We start from the raw sequence: 19,369 nt of genomic DNA on the forward strand, positions 1-19,369 counted from the left end.
CTTGGCACAGGAAATCATCGCACAGTGGTTGAGCAAATAAAAGGAAGCGAGGCAGAGTAAAAGAGTGTGCTTCAGCATCCATCCCCGGTTTTTGGAAAGGATTTGTTCGTCTCCTCATTAGAATTATTAAATAAACGAAGGCAGAGCAAAGGTTTCAGGAGGCTTGTTAAGTCTCTAAACTTCAAATTAGCTTGTCTTTTTTCACAGAGCCTTGCTGTAGGTGTTTATATTGGATTTAATGGGCGAGGTGCTCTCAATTTGAATTCAGCATCTGTGTCCATATTTATCAGAGCATAGACATCTTTCGGATGCCTGTTGTTGGGCTTTTCAGAGGGGATAAACTGTGACTGTAGAGAACTGGTACATATACATGAAATACTGTTATCGCTCGTAAACTAGACAAAGAGTCTACAGCCATGCAAGCAGCTCTATGAGACTGTACCTCAGCATAGTGTAAACCGAACCTAATGCTAATTTCAGTTAGCTAGCATGCTCACAATGACAATGCTAATATGCTGATGTTTAGCAGGTATAATGTTAACTGTGTTCACCATCTTAGCTTTGACCATTAGCATGCTAACAATTGCTAATTAACACTAAACAATAAGTACAGCAGAGACTGTAGAGGGAGCTTCATTAGTCTTGCAGATATCTGGTCATAAACCAAAGTACTGGACAAATTCAATTTTGACCAGATGATGGCACACAGTTGTGGGTTTACAAATTTATGGTTCAGGTAGAGCGGGTCGTCCACTAATCAGACGGTCGGTGGTTCAATTCCCAGCTCCTTTGATCCACATATCGTGTTCTTGGGTAAAATACTGAAACCCAAATTGTCCCCGATGTATCATCAGTGTGTGAATGTGTGCGTGATAGAAATGCTCAGTATGCATGCTGCTGTATGAATGTGTGTGTGAATGGGTGAAGGAGGCTTGTGAGGCAAAACGCTTTTAGTGGTTGATAAGACTAGAAAAGAGCCATAAAAATGCAGTTGATTTACAATTAATCATGTGCAGTTCATCCTGAGGGGCAGTGAGACAGTGAGACATTTCGTGGTGGACAGACCAACTGACTGACATTGTCGTCTGGTCAGGTACACCAGTAGCATGGCTATGAATCCTAACATAGTTCTGAGGTGGGTTGGAATACATATTCATAAAATACTAGATTCACACAAAAATGTCCTCTTTATGAGGTTCATATACGACAGCAACCACAGTTGGAATGTAACCCTGTACATGTACTCAAGTGCTGTGCCTAAGTAAAATTTTGAGGCACTCATAGTTTGCTTGATTATTTCCTTTTTATGCTACTTTACACTCCACTCCACAACCTGTCACAGAGAAATATTGTACATTTTACCTTGCTGCATTTACAGCACAGTTACGGTTACTTACGATTACAGTTACTTTGCAGATTAAGGTTTCACACTCAAAACATGTGATCATCTACTGCATTGATATAGATTAAACCACCCAACAGTAGATTTAATTGCACAGTTCAATTTATTTAAAAGCTCCCCCTTGACCAGCTACAACATTAAAATGCTCCGTACTATACATGTTGATGCATTTGTGATACTGATTCAGTAATATAATATATAATAACATAACACTGTGAGCAGAGCAATTCTGTCTGCAAAATATTCACATATTTGAGTAAAGTTTAAATTTTTACTTCTAATTGCCTGTTTTTACTGTGTAGTAATACTATTGTTACTTTTACTAAAATACATTGACATTCAGTCATAATTAAAAACTGTTTTTACTCATATGTTTGAGATGAAATGAGGCTTAATGAGCATGTTATCTCCCCGCTCACTTCATAATCATAATAACACTGAAAGGCTCAGACATTAGAAAGGCATCAAGTTAGATAAATCGTATTTTAATTAGCACAGAAAATTCCTGACAAGATATGAGGAAATGTACCTTAAATAACCTGTTCCCCTGATCGCAAATCTCCTCATGTCTTCTGCAGGTGTAGCAGGAATTACAGAAAACAACACCTGGGAATCAAGAATGTACCTCTGGGTGCTGATGAATCTCAAATGAAAGTAATAATAATAATAATCAAAGTTATGTGAAAATACATTAAAAAGAACTTGCAGGTGGCTTTTCATCTGCCTGCTGTTGTATATGCTTTTACCATTACAGCTCCTTAATCTGCTTATTGGCTCGTCGCCATGAATGCACTTCACAGATAAAACCCCTCTGATGGACATTTTGTTTGTCAGGCTTTTATTAATCAAAACACCTTAGAATAATTATTTTATTTAAAGTAATGCACTGTCAGTCACCGTCAACCCAATAGATGCAGTGAAAGCAAACACACAGGAGTTTTTATGTGTCAGTTTCAGCACCACAGACAGCTGCACTCAGTCATCTTCCTCCACGCTGCGTTTTCAAATTGCCAGTCCAAAGCAATCAGAAAAGTTTTGATGAGTATATATCTGCCTCCACAAAGTTCTGATGTGACACATTTACCCACAGAATGTCCTCAGAAACAAGAAAACACACACCTGAGGCCAAATCCATATTTCCTCTAATAAATAAATAATTACCTCTCTGACAGGCGTCTCCAGCCCTCATATCACACAGTCATCCCTGCAGTTCCTTATCTGGTTTGACGTTTGAATTAGATGATGCAATGTTTCATTTTCAGAGGTGAGGCCAGTTTGTGTTTGCTGTCACACAGAGTCAGAGATGATGACCCGTGCACCATGCTCCACTGAAAAGCCCTAATAAGTGCAACCCTGCACCCGCCCTGAGGAAGATCTGCAATATCAACCATCTGATCAGCAGGTCAGCTGGGATTTGTATCCTGGGCCTTGTCTGATGAATGTATCATTTCCTCTCATCTGTCTCTGAAAATACAGTGTGTCCAAAGGCTGGATTGTGGAGGACATCAAATACAGGGAAGGATGTGAAGGGAGGGGAAAACACAGACACAGTGCTGTCATGAATATATGAAAAATCCTCTTCAGGGAGAAACATGTTGAGGCAAAGAAAATGGATCTATGTAGGATGTCTTCAAAGATTTCTTTCTTGGGATTGATGCAAGCCTACAGACATTATTTCAAGTAAGATGACAATTTAACATTGTAACACAGTTCCCTCTCTCTGTCTCTCCCTCTGCATCTCTCTCCCTGCCTCACCTTTCGCTTAATTTATTTTAATTAGAACCTTGAAGTAATTGTTCCTCGTTCTTGCAGGCAGAATTTTGACAGTGGCTTCCTGCGAGCACGTAGTTAGTGTTTAGCTGCAGCTCAAGCTGGTTTTGTCATAGCCCTGTGCAGTGGGACGTACCATTAGCTGAAGCCCCCCCCCGCTTCTTCCTTTCTGACACAGAGCTCCATTGTTTTCCAAAAGCTGTTCAAAGCACATTGAGCCCCACTGTTGCACTGAGTGACATTATGTTTAATTTCAATGAACATCAGCATTGCACTTTATTTTAGAGTGACCCAACATACACTGTCTTGCTGCGCTAAACACTACAAATGTGGTGCTATGTACCAAGTATTAATCCGCAGCTGAATATAGTTCCCAAAATGCACCATTTACTCCAGTTTGAGTAAAGTTTGCTAGAAAACTGTTTTTAAGATGCTCATTCAATAGGAACCAATAGGTTTGGGGCTGAGATTCAGTCAGACATGTTTATGGTATGAGAAAGAAAATAAATAATAACACCAGATTTATAATTTAAAGCAAATCTGATATGTCTGGTTTGAAATGGCGCATATGTCCCACTGAGCACCATTTAAACATGTGCTGCAGTTCCAAAATTAACATAGGATTACATGTCTTAATCACAGGATTTCAAGCTTCGACTGCCTGTATCTCGAGTGAATCCACATTCATATACGACGATCAACTTCTGATGCTGCTTTTCTCCCACAATAGCTTCCACGAGTCGCCTAATCCTGGGTTTTCTCTGCTAAGACATATTATCAAAGGTTAAGCTACCTCGCAGACATCGAGGAAGCCTGTAGAATTCAAATTTTCAGTTCAAGTTGTGTGAGGGAGCTAATGAGAACTAAGGGATTATCAGAGTTATTGGCCATGATCAGGTCAATTGGAAGGTAGTCAAGCATCAGGAGGCCTTAATGTCTGCTGGAGGAAGGATGACGGATGTGGAGGAAACGGCAGTAGAGGCCCCAGACTGTCTCACTGACAAGCAGACACGGTCTGGGTCATGCACAGTGGTAATTCCCAGAAAGGTCACACAAAATGACACCTACCAGCATTAAGCCTGGCCCCGCTCTCTCTCCTCTCTCTCTTCAGAGCTATAATCTGTCTGATTCGTTTTCCTCGCACTGCTTGTGTCATCTCTCACACTGCTTTCGGCCCCACCAAAGCCACCTCTGACAACAAGAGGGCAAAAAGGGCAATCTCTGTCACATTCCTCAGATCTAATGTTTCTGCAGCTGCATCATACCTGACTTAAAGGCACAATCTGGTGGCGTGTGTAACACCAGGGAAATCAATGAAAATTGATTTCATAGTGAATGTGTATAACGTTCCATTATTTTTTTTTATTACCTAAGGATGAACAGTATATCAAGGATTTATTATGGTGTTAGTATTACAATGGTAAAGCAATTTGGTCAACTCCAGCAGTAAATTGGCTTGTCACATAAGATAGCATTACCAAGATGAACAGAAAATGCCAGGGAGCACATTAAATTATGACTGATGGGAATTATATTAACATTTAAATGAGACAGTCATGGTCCAGTGGGATTACAAGTTTTCAGTGTTTGTGGTGTGGAATTATGTATCGTGAGGAAATCGGAAATGCATTTTAGTGTATTATTACATTCCTGTGTGTTCTTTTCAAAACAGCAGTTTACTAATAAATAGCACCCTTATGAAACTGATGTGATAACTAATCATTATGATAGGCCCATTAACAACTGGTATTATGCAGTATATAAATAAGAGGAAAGAGCAGAGCTGCCGCAGACAGACTCCATAAGTTTATGTTTCTGTTTACTCCATATATCTGCTTCTTGTAATGAGAAATGTTGTCATCACGTGAGTGTTTCTCTGAAGTCACAGTTCCTGATTACCCCTGTTACAGCTCCAGCAGGCTATAAGCATTCACAGCAAAACATGTCCAGAGGGGATGGAGAAGGAAAATGAAAGCAGCAAGTACAGGCAATGACCTTTGCAGACTCCGAGCATGATAAATGTCAAAGGTTTTCTGTTTTTAATTTGTCAGAGTTTCCAGAAGAAGCCTGACCTATGCCTACTTTCAGCCACAGCGCTCCCATCACAGCAGTCGCTGAAGCGGCACCTCAAAACCTATTACTGCCCGCCTTTGCTGAGGCTGGTGCTGTCAAAGCTGCAAATTAGCCCATTTGCAACCTTTCATAATGCACTGTAGCAAGGAACAGCATGTTTTTCTCAGGGAGGGCCAACACTGAGCGATGTAATGTATTGCCAATGTGACATATTGCAGACAGACCAGAGAATATACATTCAAATTTGGCAGGTGTCACTTTTGTGCTGTTCTGCAATCTATTATGCTGTCTTAGCAGATGTTTGCCCTTTTTGTGTTTCAGTATGTGGGGCATTGATACAGAAAAACAGTCGCATTATGAAAGAGCCCTTGGTTTGGTGTTTTTTGTTTTTTTGTTTTTTTGGGAAAGTATACACACATCATTAAATTCTGTCTCACTATGTCATCAATATGGATTTAATGCTGATATCTCACAAGTCTCCTGAAATCCCCTAAAATCTGTGCAGTATATAAGTAGAATACACCATTGTCAGTATCTGCTAAAAATGTTCTCCTACCTTGATCTCACCCCAGGGAAGAAGAAAACAAAAGTATTTCAACTCTGCTGGTTATTTTGCTGCTACCAGCTTTCTTCTCAAAGTATGAAATATTTAAGGAAAAAAAAAAGACAAAATAAATCCAGAGGTCAGAAATAAGGACACACAGATAACCACACAGGGATACAAATTTTGGGCTCAACGCCAAGAATCCATGAGACTCATATGTTCAAATCAATAGCTGTCATTCCTGCGGTGCAGCTGCATGAATACATTTATGTGAAAAACCTAGTCATGGCAACCTGATGAAAATGTTTTTTTCCATGATGGTGTGACTTGTGCAGGTGCATTGTGCATCAAACTAGCTACAGTTAACCGGTGATGCCAGAAATGAGTTTTCTACCTACACACTGACTCATCCCAATGTTGGGCTAATAAGTACAACAAGTACAATTGGTCATAATTGGAGAGTTTGCAAAAAACTATAAACACAACACTCACATACTGTATTGTCACTATCATGTTAACAAGTTGAAATGGTGAACTTGTTAGCAAACAGTTGCTTATTGACACATCCAGCAGACCTGGAGCAACATCAATATTAATTTGGAGACATATTTCTGGAAACTTGATACAAGTCCAATATTCGTTCTCCTTTTGGCTCTCTATTTGGTCTCTACCAACCTAACTTTCACAAAAGTCATTGGGATTCATCCTCTGGGACTATGACTGACACTAAAATAATCACACGAAATTTCCTAACAATCCATCCAAAGGTTGCTGAGATATTTTAGTCTGGACCAACTGACAAGTCAACACTGCCATCCCCAGAGCTACTCTGCTAGTATGGCTAAAAACATTTAAAATGTAAGACTTTGATTTCTTTTTTAACCGGGAACAGACATCTGAGAGCCAGAAGTTTGATTACTAATTTCTGAAGCAGAGGCAGGAGCAGAGGATTCGTCCCCCGCAAAGCATTCTTTGTTCCTGTCTTGGAGTGCTTGATCAATGAACAGCTAGTAATCATTAAAAAACCCTCTGGTCGATTCCACATTAGACTCCATCTTCCTTATTAATGGATTTTTCTTTTTCTGCCTCCACCTCCTCTGTGTTTCAAAAAAGCAAGGTCATATTTTCAGTTTAAAGTGTCATTTGAATGGTGGTCCCTCTCTTTATAGTCTGACTGTCGCTCAGAGGGCAGCTTTAGCTGCCCAGTGGAGTTTCAGCCAGCTACCACCGTCTTCATTTTTCAGAGCATCTGCAGGAAAAGGCAACAGCACTCAATGTCATATTACAAGTCTGATGATATCTCATAAACAGGTCATCAACTAGGGACCTGGGCTGAAACTCAAAATCTGAAGATTTAAATGCAAAAGGTTTGACCCATCAGAGTGTCAGACAGATTAATGCTCAGAGGTCGCCTTCTCTGTCAAAGATAGAAAGAGAGAAACCACAGAAAAGTCCTCCTGCCTGAAAAGCAGCAGACCTCTTCAGCATGCATGAGGCAGCGGTACGCTGACCTTCAGCCCATAACCTGAACCTTACTCCCCTCCCGAGGCCTGATGTGCTGCTGCTGGCTTGGATGTTTTCCAAGGTCGGGTGGAAAGCCTCGATCCTGTAGGGAGGTGATGAGGTGATGGGTCCAATGCCCTCTACTGTTAATGAGTGTATCTTGAAGGACCACAGGGGGTAGAAGTATGGCAGAGAGCTTGAGGTAAAAGCATCTCACACCGTTCACCTAAGATGTGTGTGTGTGTGTGTGTGTGTGTGTGTGTGTGTTTAACACTGAATTGTGGTGCTGGAAAGGATGCACTGTAGAAGACAGGTCGTTTTTTTATTTTCTTTCTTTTGCACAGCTGCAAAGATCCACAACAGTTTAAATGAAAATTAGACAAAGATCACTACTGAGTAATTATCTGTGAGGAAAACCTGTCAGCAATTATTTTTAGGTTTATTGATTTACATGGAGTGAGATGGATAGATTATCTTTTTGTAAACACATCTTCTCTTCTGTCACCTGTTCAGCTTCTTTGGGTATTGACACTGCTATAGCTAGTCAATAAAGTGAAAGTAAATAGATGAACTATTATGAAATGTGTGAACAGAATAAGAAAAAGCTGACCAAAAAAAACTTGGGTATTTGTGTGGTCTAACAGTATTCAAGGAATAGTTCCAGTTTTACATAAGGTGAGTTAATCACTTAGAGTGATGCATGGACATTAGCCCACATTACAGATACTGTATTAAGGTAGCACGTGTTTGAATATCACTGCTAATGAGGAATTCACAAAAACAGTGTGAGCATTTTGGGTGCTTCTGCAAGGCAAGGCAACTTTGATTGACGCTAGTATATTTCAATAGATAGATTGTTTAGATTTTAAGATGGTGTTCTTGTGGGGCAAAAGGCAGAACCACAAAAGAAACAAAAGCATTAAAGCACCACTTTTGTCCAGACACCACAGGATGAACTGTAATGACTTTGATAATTACCACCACCATTACCAGGTTAAAATTACAGTTTGTTTTATGATGGTTTATGACCAAATACCACAGCTGAGCCTTAGTTGTATATTTGAATGTTTGGCACTAATTAGCAAATGCTAGCATGCAACAAGCTAAACTACAATGGTAAACATGGTCAACTCTTGTTCTCCGTGTTGGATAATGTGCACTGTAGAGAGATGCCTGTCATGCAGCAACTAGTTTTTCAGATATGTTGCCTTAGTGCAGAAGGAGAATGGGAACATATGTGTATTGTTTTCTTGATACAGTCACCATCCCTACGAATCTCGCTCACCTTTAGTGAAAGACAGCATACTGTTCATCTAATACCATTATACTCCAGGATGAAGGCACCCTTTATGACCAGCACCTGCCTGTTTCAGAAATTACCATCAGAGTAGTTTTCTAATGGTGGGACGGACAAGACTGTACTGGGGGAAAAAGTTCTATAAAAGCTAATCTGGCACTGCTGCTGTGCCATTGATCATCTGACTTAGTGTGGCGTTCCTGCAGACATATGAATCAATACATTATTCAGTGCAGTGAGACTTCTATAAAACCTGTGACACTAGAGAAAATGAGTGGCCTCCGCTGCCTACTTACCTAAAAATATCTTTATCATCATGAATGGAACCATACGTTTGTGCTTCAGTTTTACCTCTGTGTAAGGAGTCCAGGAAGATCTTGTAAGGTGACATCCTGTATGTGTTTTGAATGATTTTACCACGAGCCTGTTGTGAAATACAGCTCCGTCGGTAAAATGATTTAACACAGTTATATGGGCACAACAACACATATAACAGCAGAAATATGTGAAAATCATTAATTGACAAATTCATCAAAAAATGCTTGAACAGCTCTTATGTTCTCCAGTCTTATTAAAATAAGCTTCTTATGTGGGCACTCTGATCTTGTTTTCTGTCTTCATGTCTTGGCAAAATTGTTCCTCAAGTGTTACTGAAGTGTGTCTGTCACAAGGCTGAAAAAAGTGCTTGATTAGGAGTGTTTTTGCTTCTTTCTTTTTTTTTTTTTGGTGAAGGAGACCAATTAGGACTACCAGTTAAGTCCAGCCGTGACCAGAATTAAACTGAACCTGCCTGTCAAAATGTAAGTATCTTTGACAGCATGACAACTTAACGTGTAAGAATTCTTACAAAGGCTTAAATAAATAAAGATATATTACAAATTAAGAAAAAGAAAGTTCTGTAAATAAGATCCCTTTAAACCAGTCCCTCTACATCTAAAATGTCATAGATGCAAGACATGACTCTATTGTATAACTTTAAAGCTGCTTCACTGCTGTTGGCCTTCATTATGAATATACGCCTTTTATCTAGGCACAAGTACAAACATTACTTTCCAAAACCATCCCCAAACTCAACCCTCAAGCATGGCTGGAAGGGAAAAGTGGACAGCTGCCCCAGGCCCCCAGAAGTCCAAATGCCCCCACAGTCCCAGGTTCACTGCATGTCATTTGTTTTTTGGTCATTTGATTTCATTCAGATTTATTTGGGAATTTGTTCAACAGAAGTGTAATATCACCTGGGTTCTCTATTACCATGTAGTCTTGTGGCCCTGTCTTGTATTTGTTGGTGTCTACTTAAACCTGGATGATTATTTTAGATTAGATTGTGCTGACATGGTGCATAGACCTAAATAAAGTTACATCACACAAACAAGCTGACATATAGAAAACCAGCGGGCATGTAGTAGTCCAGTTTAGGAGTGCTGGTTGGTTTCTGGGTCTGGTGTGCAAAGTATAATGAAGTCTATAGTATGTTGTGTGCCCTGTACTTGATGGGAACCTGAAGGCAACGGGAGCCCTAAAGCAAGTTCCTCAAAACAAGTTCAATCCAGCTGTGCACTTAAGGCTTCACTTATTTGGGAACTGAGCTTAGCACTAATAATTTAAAATAATGTTTATTGTTTATTAGTAGAATCGTAATGTGTTGCTATGGCTGTACAGTGTTATCATTTTACTTAAGTCTGCTGTTGCAATTACTACACAGTGCTCTGGATGTCAAAAAGTCTAATAGACTGGTGTCAGTTTCAATCACTTGAACCATCATTAAGTGAAACTCATATAGACAAAGAGCTCCTTTACCATTTATATCCATACATAGCCAAGGAAAAAACACCAATAAGAGCATGATTTGTCATATCATATCCGGAAAAAATAATGAATTAATATTGCGATATTCATATTGTGATAGTGATTTCAACCATATTGCCCAGAACTATACAGAAAGTTACCCACTCAGATCTGCGCTGGCATCATTCAAATTGCCCCTTTATTGTAATACCTTAAAGAATCAACAGGTGGTACTCTCTTCTCCTCCATTTCCAAATTCTTCAAGGTGCACTGCCTGATTTTGTCATAACACCAAACAGCCGCCCAAACTCCCAAAATGTCCTCAGAGTTCATGGTTAGTTTTGAAAGTCAATACAACAGTCAAAAGTCTGGTTACAAAATATAAAACAAACATAACATAACAAAACTAGTGTTTGTGTCTTTAATCTGGGAGATGGTCTACCTCAGCGGACTGTGGAAAACACAATCATCTCAGCCTCCAAAGCACTGAGATGCACCCGGCTCATGCAAAGTCTGAAATAGCTGTGTGAATGCTCCACTCGAGTCTTTTGTAATTACTCCGGCAGCAGCTGTAAGATACACAGAGGATCCATCGTATCTATTATTCAGCTTTAAGTGGGTGGAGTGACACCACTTGTTCTGAAAAAGTACAAGGAGACTCAATTTTTCATATAATGTTGGAGTAACACTCCTTATCATCACATGCCAACAACTCCCCACTGCAGGCAGTTTGTCATCTTGCATACATCCCATTAATAACGTAAGACTGTGTGTTAACTTATAAGTGCTGTGTAAATGTATATGCAGTATGTGGAGAAATGTCTTTTGTCGTCTTCCTGTTACACGCTGTTACAGCCAGACAGTAATTTTAGCTCCAAAGGGACACGATGTTTCCATCATTTTCTCCACACATTATTCTGTTCTTTCTTAACCTGTGTGAAGGGTGGTAGCGAGATGAGATATGTGTGGCAGTTATGTCAGCACATGCCCACGTTGTATAACTTTACAAGGTCTGTTGCTCTGAGGCACAGATAGCAATCTACGGCTGTTTAATAGAGCACTCGTAAACGTCTCCAACAGCTTTGAATTTAGAGTTGTGTGAACACACCCTGCTGCTTTTAGGGCTTTTGTGATTTACATAGACATACAAACATATTGAATGATGCATTTAGTTTACTACAGGCCTCAAACTACATAGCAAAATAGATGATAACAACATTCAGACTATATGAAGAGGTTTCTGGAAAAAATCAGAGAATGTAGAGTGCTGAAATTACTGGTCCTGGATCAACCTTCTGCAGGATAGTCATGAAAATCTGCAGCAACAGTGACAACTACTAGCACCGCAGGACAGAGCTACGGTTTGAGTAATAAGCTTAACAAACTCTCTGACAGGAGAATTAAAGAGGTGGACATGACGTGCAGAAGCGAAGCACCTCAACATACTGTTACTGCTGAGACACCGAGCTCTGCAGGCTTGCTCCATCTTGTCTGCATTCCACAGTGAACTCAGGGAAGTGGCGTGTGGAAAATTCCACCTTTGTAGCATTTAAAAAGGAAGATTGTAAAGATAAAGGGTAGGATCCCAGTTACAAGAGTGTTGATTTGACATGAAGAAGGTTGTGTTTATAACCAACCAGTAATGTTTACCATGAAAACACTAGTCTGACATTTTGGGAAATGCGGTTTCTCATTTCCTCACTGAGAGCTACATTAGAAGATCGATACCACTCTCATGTCTGTGTGGTACATGTGAAGCTACAGCTAGGGTCTGTTAGCTCATTAGCTTAGCATTATGCACAGAACCAGAGGGAAGAAGCTAATCTGAAGTCTGTGTTGGTTGTCTGGCAACCTTAAGATGACAACATGTTTTTATTGTACAGAATAAACAAGAAAAAACATATCAATTAGTTAGTCTTAAAGCTAAACTAAGTTAAACTACTGCCGACTGTATTTACTGCACAGATATGAGATCAAGCTTCTCATTTTACATTCTGCAAGAAACTAGTAAGTGCAATACCCAAAATGTTCTTTTGACAGTTGGTATTGTTTCAAAGTTATTTTACAGGTACAGTTTGTGTTGCACTTTTTCTATTCTCTGCATCTGCAAATTAAATTCAAATTAAATTAAATTGTAAAAACAGTGAAAACTATATTGTGTATATGTACAATTCAAAGTCAACACCTGAGTGGTGTTTGGGTTGGAAACTTATATGTAGAGACTTGGCTTCATATCAGAGTGTTGCATGAGTCACGTAGGAATTCTGAGTTTTGTGTCTGGTTTTAAGGCATTTTATTCAAAATACAGGAACAGTCTTGCGCATGCAGTTGCAGATACAGCTTCACTATTATTCCTGGAGTTTAATTCAACTTTCGAACCCCAGTTTGAGCCCCACTGTGTTCACTGCCTTTTAACTGCAATCATTTAAAGAGATTAAAATCTGGGAGCTGGGTTTATGCATTCACACAGCATTCGGCATGAATCAGTGTCCCTGAGGGACATTGGATTGGCTCATCAAAGGATAAATCTCTGCAAACTGACATGTCAATGAAGCCCTTTCCTCCTTGATATACATTTATTTCTCTCTTGAAATGTATCTTTCTCTTTAAAAAAAATAGATCTTGATCTCAGTAAGACTACCTGAATAAGGATAAAACAAAAGCTAATTCACCCCTGAGTAATAAATTATGAGCCATGTATTGAGAGAATTCTGACATGCTGATACTTGGTTCACATCAGGGCAGGTCTCAGCTTTCAGTTTCAGCCGATTCAAACTGTAACCCCTGTCTTTCCTGTGAAAGATTATTAATATTCTATTATTTCACAGAAATTCATATGACAGCATTTCCATGGCTGTCTATACATTTTTTTTTCTTCAGCTCTGCGACCCAGCCTTCTCTCTTCCACTCCTTAGTCCTTTCTTCTTTTTCTTTTCCTAGTAGTGTGATACACTGCTGTTTAGGGAGCAGCATCGTGAATGTCTTTCAAGTCTCGGCACAGCAACGCATATCTAACCTGTAGTCGCAGCAGGCTCCTGCCCTGGGGCCTAAATCACACCACACCCCACACCTCCACCCCCCTTTCAGTGTGGTCCATGTCCTTGCTGGTATACTGGGCATGATCTGCTATACAACCTTCCTTCTACAGATATACAGACATTATTGTGGTAGGGTAGTACTTTGACTGTTCATTCTCATTTGTCTGCTCTTTTTTCCACCTGCATGTAACATTTTCTTTCTTTTGAGTTGATTTTGTCTTGATGCTGAACTGAAAGAGGTTTTAGTTCAGGAACTTTTCAATAAACAACACATACTGATGATTAGATTTTAAAGAATAATGTGACATTTTGGGAAATGTGCTTATTTGCTTTCTTGCAGCGAATTAAATGAGGCGAGGACTACTTGTAAAACTACAATTTGTCATTTTTGCACTTAGGTTTTTGTAATGAACAACAGATGACATGTTAATTTGGGAGCTCTGGAGGTGTTGTTAGGTGGAGTTTGTTGTCAAAGATTGAAGAGAGGCTAGCTTTTCTCCCCAATTACTCCTCTTTGTGATAAGCTAAGCCAACCAGCTGCTGGCTCTAACAAAATAAGATTACAGCTCTATGAGCGATATCAATCTTCTCATCTAACTCATCTAATACATTTTCCTAAATGTCAAACTTTCTTCAATATGTTGACAGTAGATTCTCTAGTGAATCAGGCTTTCACAACTGTGAGATCAACCATTAAACCCCAGAACCTGCAGATTTATGAGGATATTAAATCCAGCATCTAAGCCTCGTCTATAAAATGGCTGATAATCAGCATAAATGAAGAAGTATTGCCGTGTTTGTCGAGACAGAACAGGTCTAACTTTTGTCTCAACTGTGTAAATTTTCTTCCCACCATACTGATCCTTGCTTTCATGCAGTGCAGCATTCCAGGCAAGTTGAAACTCGACCGTGTGTTCCCTGTCTGAGGCAATCAGTTCAACTGGGTGGATGCAAGGTGACACAAATACTACTCGGTAACTTTAGAGCACAAAAAACTAAATAAAAATCATGTTTAACTCAGGTCACCTCCTGGCAGGTAGAGTTTAGAGCACATGACTTTCACATAAATTGAATACTTTCTTTATTTGTGCTCCGAGGAACACAAAATGGGCACTGCACTGCATTAAAACTGCTTCTTAGATGGACATTTTTTTCTGTCCTGCACTTTAAAAAATACTAAATGAGTTGATTTACATAAAAGTTTGGTTTTTCTATGGCAGTCCCCATCAGTGGTTTCACTCAAACAGGGAATAAATCCTCTAAACAACACGCCTAAAGAAACAGCCCTTTGAAGGAAAGGCAAAGACGGTATCAGCAAACTTGAAAAGGGCTTATTATGTCTGTCATTTCCATAAAATTTGGGGTTTGAAAATACCGCAGGATGTGTTTATTACTGATACATTTTCACCACAGTAATAAACCCCCAAGTTTCCAGTTGCCATAGTCATTCAGAGCTCTTCTTAACTGGAAAAACATCAGAGAGAAGATTTTGATGGGATTAATAACTATGTTATAGTTTTGTCCATAAGAATTACAGTCAAGGTGACTGAATTAATTGATCATTTAGAAGTAAACAGAATGATGAAGCTTTCAAAATGGTTTCATGTGTCAAATAATTTAAACTTGTTTTTTAAAGGTGAATGTGTTGCTGAATCATGCTTGTTATCACTGTTCCCTTGTATTACCATATTAGTCGTTAATTTGTCCCTGGATCGGTAAAAACAGAACATGTTGCACACGGTAATTGCTGTAATTCAAACAGTTTTCCATGGGGGAGGAGAAGTTTTTAGTTTAACATTTATTTCCTGAGTGAAAAAAGACTATATTAGGGTGTGGACTGGCTTCAGGACAGAAGAGGGGCGAGGTTTAACCTTGCTGCTGCTTCGTGATTGGTGGACCAGGGGGACAAAAATACCTGTACCTGCTGCAGGTAAACAGACTGACAGCAGGCACAGCAGGGATGGATCACCTGGCAGGATTTACTGCAACCCTTTAACTTCTTTTAACCGACCAGTCTGGACAACTTGTCACCTTTTTGTGTGTGTGTGTGTGTCTTTTCTACAGGTTTGTGTTTTGTACTTGTCCAACGACAGACGAAGAAACAGAACAGTTAGAATTTGTAGGTTTATTTCTTTGGTAAATGTCAGTTGCTGGTGCAACAGTTGAGTTATTTTTCCAGGTAGCTTGTGCATTTCACATATCTTGTCTTGTCAAGCAGGTTGGTTGAGGTTGAACAGATGACAAAATGCACATTTATTAGCGATTGCAAGTTGTGTTTTATAGACAGGAGAAATGTGTGCGCTGAAGGCTGGTGGTGATTTGAGAGTGAGGCAGTGATGGAGAGTTGTATTTTTGTGGGTTTGGTCTCTACATGTTCAACAGCACCCTGCATTCAGTGGGCTCATAAGACTCCAGAAGGATGAAAAACATTGAAAACAGGTCCTGTCTTGTGCAGGGAGAGGCCTGCCTGGCACACCCTTCACGCGCACGCACACACACACACACATGCACACACATGCACGCATAGAAATAAAGAAAGGGACATGAGCATAAACACCAATGGAACTAGTTTTTCCAAGTATTTGTTTCTTTGCACTAATCTTCCATGTCTTTCAACAGAAAGAGTGACATCACTGAAAGCACTGAAGAGAATCATTTCAGTGATTTCTCACCGGAGGCACCAGCATGCTCGCTGCTCTAATGAAACCATCCATGTATTCTATCCTTCATTCCACCGGAGTCTGTGTAAAGTGCCAATCAGATTTCAGTGGTTTGAAGAGTAAGACACATGGAATTTGTCATCTGGAGAGAGCTTTGCAAAAATGTAGTCACCTTACCATGGGTTGTAATGGTTGCAGCTTTTTAAAATAAAGGCGATTGTGGCTCTGTGACTGAAAGCTATGGCCTTTAATGTTCTTTGATGCTAACCTGCTGTTGAGTGCATCAGTTTTACACAAGCACAGAAAGAGGACTTCTCCTCCTCCTTCTTACCTGCATTGCGACAGCAGTTGAATATCGCTGCGCTGATTGCACTTTAGAGTTACTGCAGGATCACAGAGTGCTGGCAGCCCCACTTTTTGTCTTTTAGTCTGTCACTCACAGAGGTTGTTATGTCCTCACACTGTCTCTCTGCCCTTACTTCTGCAAGACATGGCAATTACATAATGACTCCTAAGTCCCCACGTTTTAACCTCCACAGCAAACTCCTCAGGGCTTGTGCCATGATGTAGCTTTGTGTCCCTAAAGTCTCCTCATCTTATAACTGCACTCAAAGAACTCAGACATACATTGTCATCATAGTAATGAGTAATTAAGTACTGAGTAATGAACATCTTTTACATCTTTTCTCTCTAAAGAATACAGTTTTCCCATCAGGTTTTTAACCAATTCTCTCTGGGACAATTAACCTGCCTCATTAGTACGGGACATTTCCAAGATTCTATTTAAAGCCTTAATTAAAGCTAAATGGGCAGTTGGAAGTCACTTGACAGCTACATTGAGCCCTGAGTCACCCAGCTATATTTCTTCTACCTAATTAAGATGGTGAGAACCTTAAAAATAAACAAACAAAGCAAGATAGTGCCGGATAAGCAAAGATTCATACAGACTGGTAACAGGGTTGTTAAGTTTTTCTTCTTAATTCTCGTCAGTGAGACAATAGCCCCCCCCCCCCCCCCCCCCGCTCACAGGTACATCCTCTCAACCAAAGTTGCAGATGCTGAACTCCCGTCAGTAATTTTACAATATGTCTGAAAAGTTTCATAAATGAAAATAAGAAAAAAGGCATCATTATTATGAGCTACACTACAGATGAAAGATTAAATGCAACTTGTATCACAAACCTTAATGTACCCAGTGTATTACAAAGACAGAACGGCCAATGCACAACTCAGACTTTAGTAAAATCCAGTCCTTATCGTCTCGGCTTCCCCCACAGCTCTGTGAGTTATCAGCTGTCCCAGCAGGCCTCACATAGTAGAAAGACTTGTGGCTTTTTCCTGGACAGGCTTCTCCTGCGCCACACACCTCAGCCTGCCATTCACCTTCCTGTTGGACGCAATGATGACCACAGGGCTTAGTGCTGCATAGAGCGAGGAGAAGAATATACGCAGGTCAGAGATTAGTGAGGAACTCATGGTCTTCCTCACAGTGAGAGTGTACACCCAAAGTCCATTATCCACCCCGTAGAGGACCACATACAAGGTCACAAGCGTTACCACGGCTTTGGCAGCCCGTTGCTCGGCCCCACCACTTCCTCCACCACCACCGCTGCTGCGGAGTCCCTTCACCTGCTGGCTGTGCTTATAAAGGAAGATCAGGATGATCAGACTGGCTAGGGTCATGAGGGCCATGGGAACCACGTCTCTGCCCACCTGTGCTGCCCCATTTGCTTGTTTGGACAGCTTCGAGGGGAAGTGGACATAGCAGAATTCTACATTAATGCCATGGCTTATCATAGTAGAGTTATTCGGTCTGCCAAAGGAGAAGAGTATGGCTGCCGAGCTCATGCAGGTGTTAAGGAGCCAGAGGAAGAGGAACACAAAGCCCAAATAGCGGGCTACAAAGGCGCGGGCGGAGGCCCAGCGTGATCCGGGAGGGGCAATGCTCAGGCACTGGTAAGCACTCAGAACAAAGGTGAGCCAGATGGAGAGGGAGCGGGAGGTCCTGTAGACAAAAATCACAGCTTTACAGCCTGTATCGCCAAAGATGTTGGCCAGGCGGAAGGAGGCCAGGGTCTCCAGCAGACAGCGAACACCCACCACCAGCAGGTTTGCGCAGGCCAGATGCAAGATGATAGCATCCGCTGGGAGGAGGCGGTTCTCCCGGTGAAGCAATAGGAGGAATGCCAGGATGACAGCAGTGTTACCTGGGACTCCAACAACAGTGAGGGACAGATAGAGCATCCCACGAACAAACTGTTCAGATGACATTCCTGCATGAATAGAAAAAAGTATAATCAAATCAGTAAAATCACCTAGATTATCATGATATCATTTATGATGGCTATTTGAGTGTTAAGTAATACCTACAAGTCAAAGTAATATCAGAAAAATAAGTGTACAAGGTTACACTCTTACCTGATAACAGTCACAGCCGGAGTGGACCCTGTCTCTGATCCCTCTCTCCTGAAGTAGTCAAGTTGTTTTTGTTCTTATACTTGCAAACAGGTAATGGTTGTTAGATCTGTTTTTCATGGTCCATTGACTTCTCTTCCCTCAGACTCCAATTACTTGGGATCAATTCAGATGACTGCTTCTGTCCCCTCACTGGGCTTCAGACAGACAAGATAACACAGAGAAAGCTGGGTGTTTGGATTTACTTACAGGGTTCATAGATCTAACCAGTGGACAGAGAAAACTGTGTTAATGAAAGAATGATATCCATTAGCTTCATGCTTATACTCAAAAAAAGATTAAAACCATTTCTCAGTGTCACTGTTTCACTGCTTTTTCTAATTACTGGTACTATAGTTAGATTTCCTTATTAGACCCGCCACTGTATTTTTTATTTCTGCAATCAATTTTAAAAGCCTCTACCTATTAAAGGGACTGTGCTTGTGTTGGTTAGTCAGTTACCAACACCACAGTGTCCTCCAGTGGAGAAAGCTGAAACAAAGTGAAAGCCAGAGGACGTTCCACTCAGCCTGAATGATCGATCACCTCCAGTTTCATTTGTAGAGCACGTCATAGCATCTAATTTATGATTGTGTAATTCATCCAGAGCAATAAAAGTTCTAAAAATGGAATTAAAACTAAACCATGCTGATGTTGTAAGGACGAATAAGTGTGGGTGGGCTCCGTGATTTAACTGCTACATGTCCCACAGCAGAAACATATTAATGAATATTGAGATGTGTTCTCCACTAAAATTAAGAGACTGATTTTAAAATACTATAATATGACCATAATGAAATTAGTTACATGTACAATATCGTCATCAAGCTCATACTTTGAGCT

At 40.4% G+C, this 19,369-nt stretch overlaps 1 protein-coding gene across 1 annotated transcript; it reads right to left on the reverse strand.

Moving 5' to 3' along the window:
* Positions 1 to 15,368: 15,368 nt before the first annotated feature.
* ora2 (olfactory receptor class A related 2) lies at positions 15,369 to 19,361 on the reverse strand. The gene is made up of 2 exons (XM_071494059.1): positions 18,491 to 19,361; positions 15,369 to 18,345 (listed from the first exon to the last, which is right to left on the reverse strand). The coding sequence occupies exon 2, from the start codon at positions 18,341 to 18,343 to the stop codon at positions 17,381 to 17,383; it is 963 nt and encodes a 320-aa protein (XP_071350160.1). The 5' UTR covers positions 18,344 to 18,345; positions 18,491 to 19,361; the 3' UTR covers positions 15,369 to 17,380.
* Positions 19,362 to 19,369: the final 8 nt, after the last annotated feature.

The sequence above is a fragment of the Trachinotus anak genome, unplaced genomic scaffold (genome assembly GCF_046630095.1).
Source record: "Trachinotus anak isolate AG129_WGS33_773 ecotype Australia unplaced genomic scaffold, CSIRO_AGI_Tana_v1 ptg000013l, whole genome shotgun sequence".
In the NCBI taxonomy this organism is placed as follows: domain Eukaryota; kingdom Metazoa; phylum Chordata; class Actinopteri; order Carangiformes; family Carangidae; genus Trachinotus; species Trachinotus anak.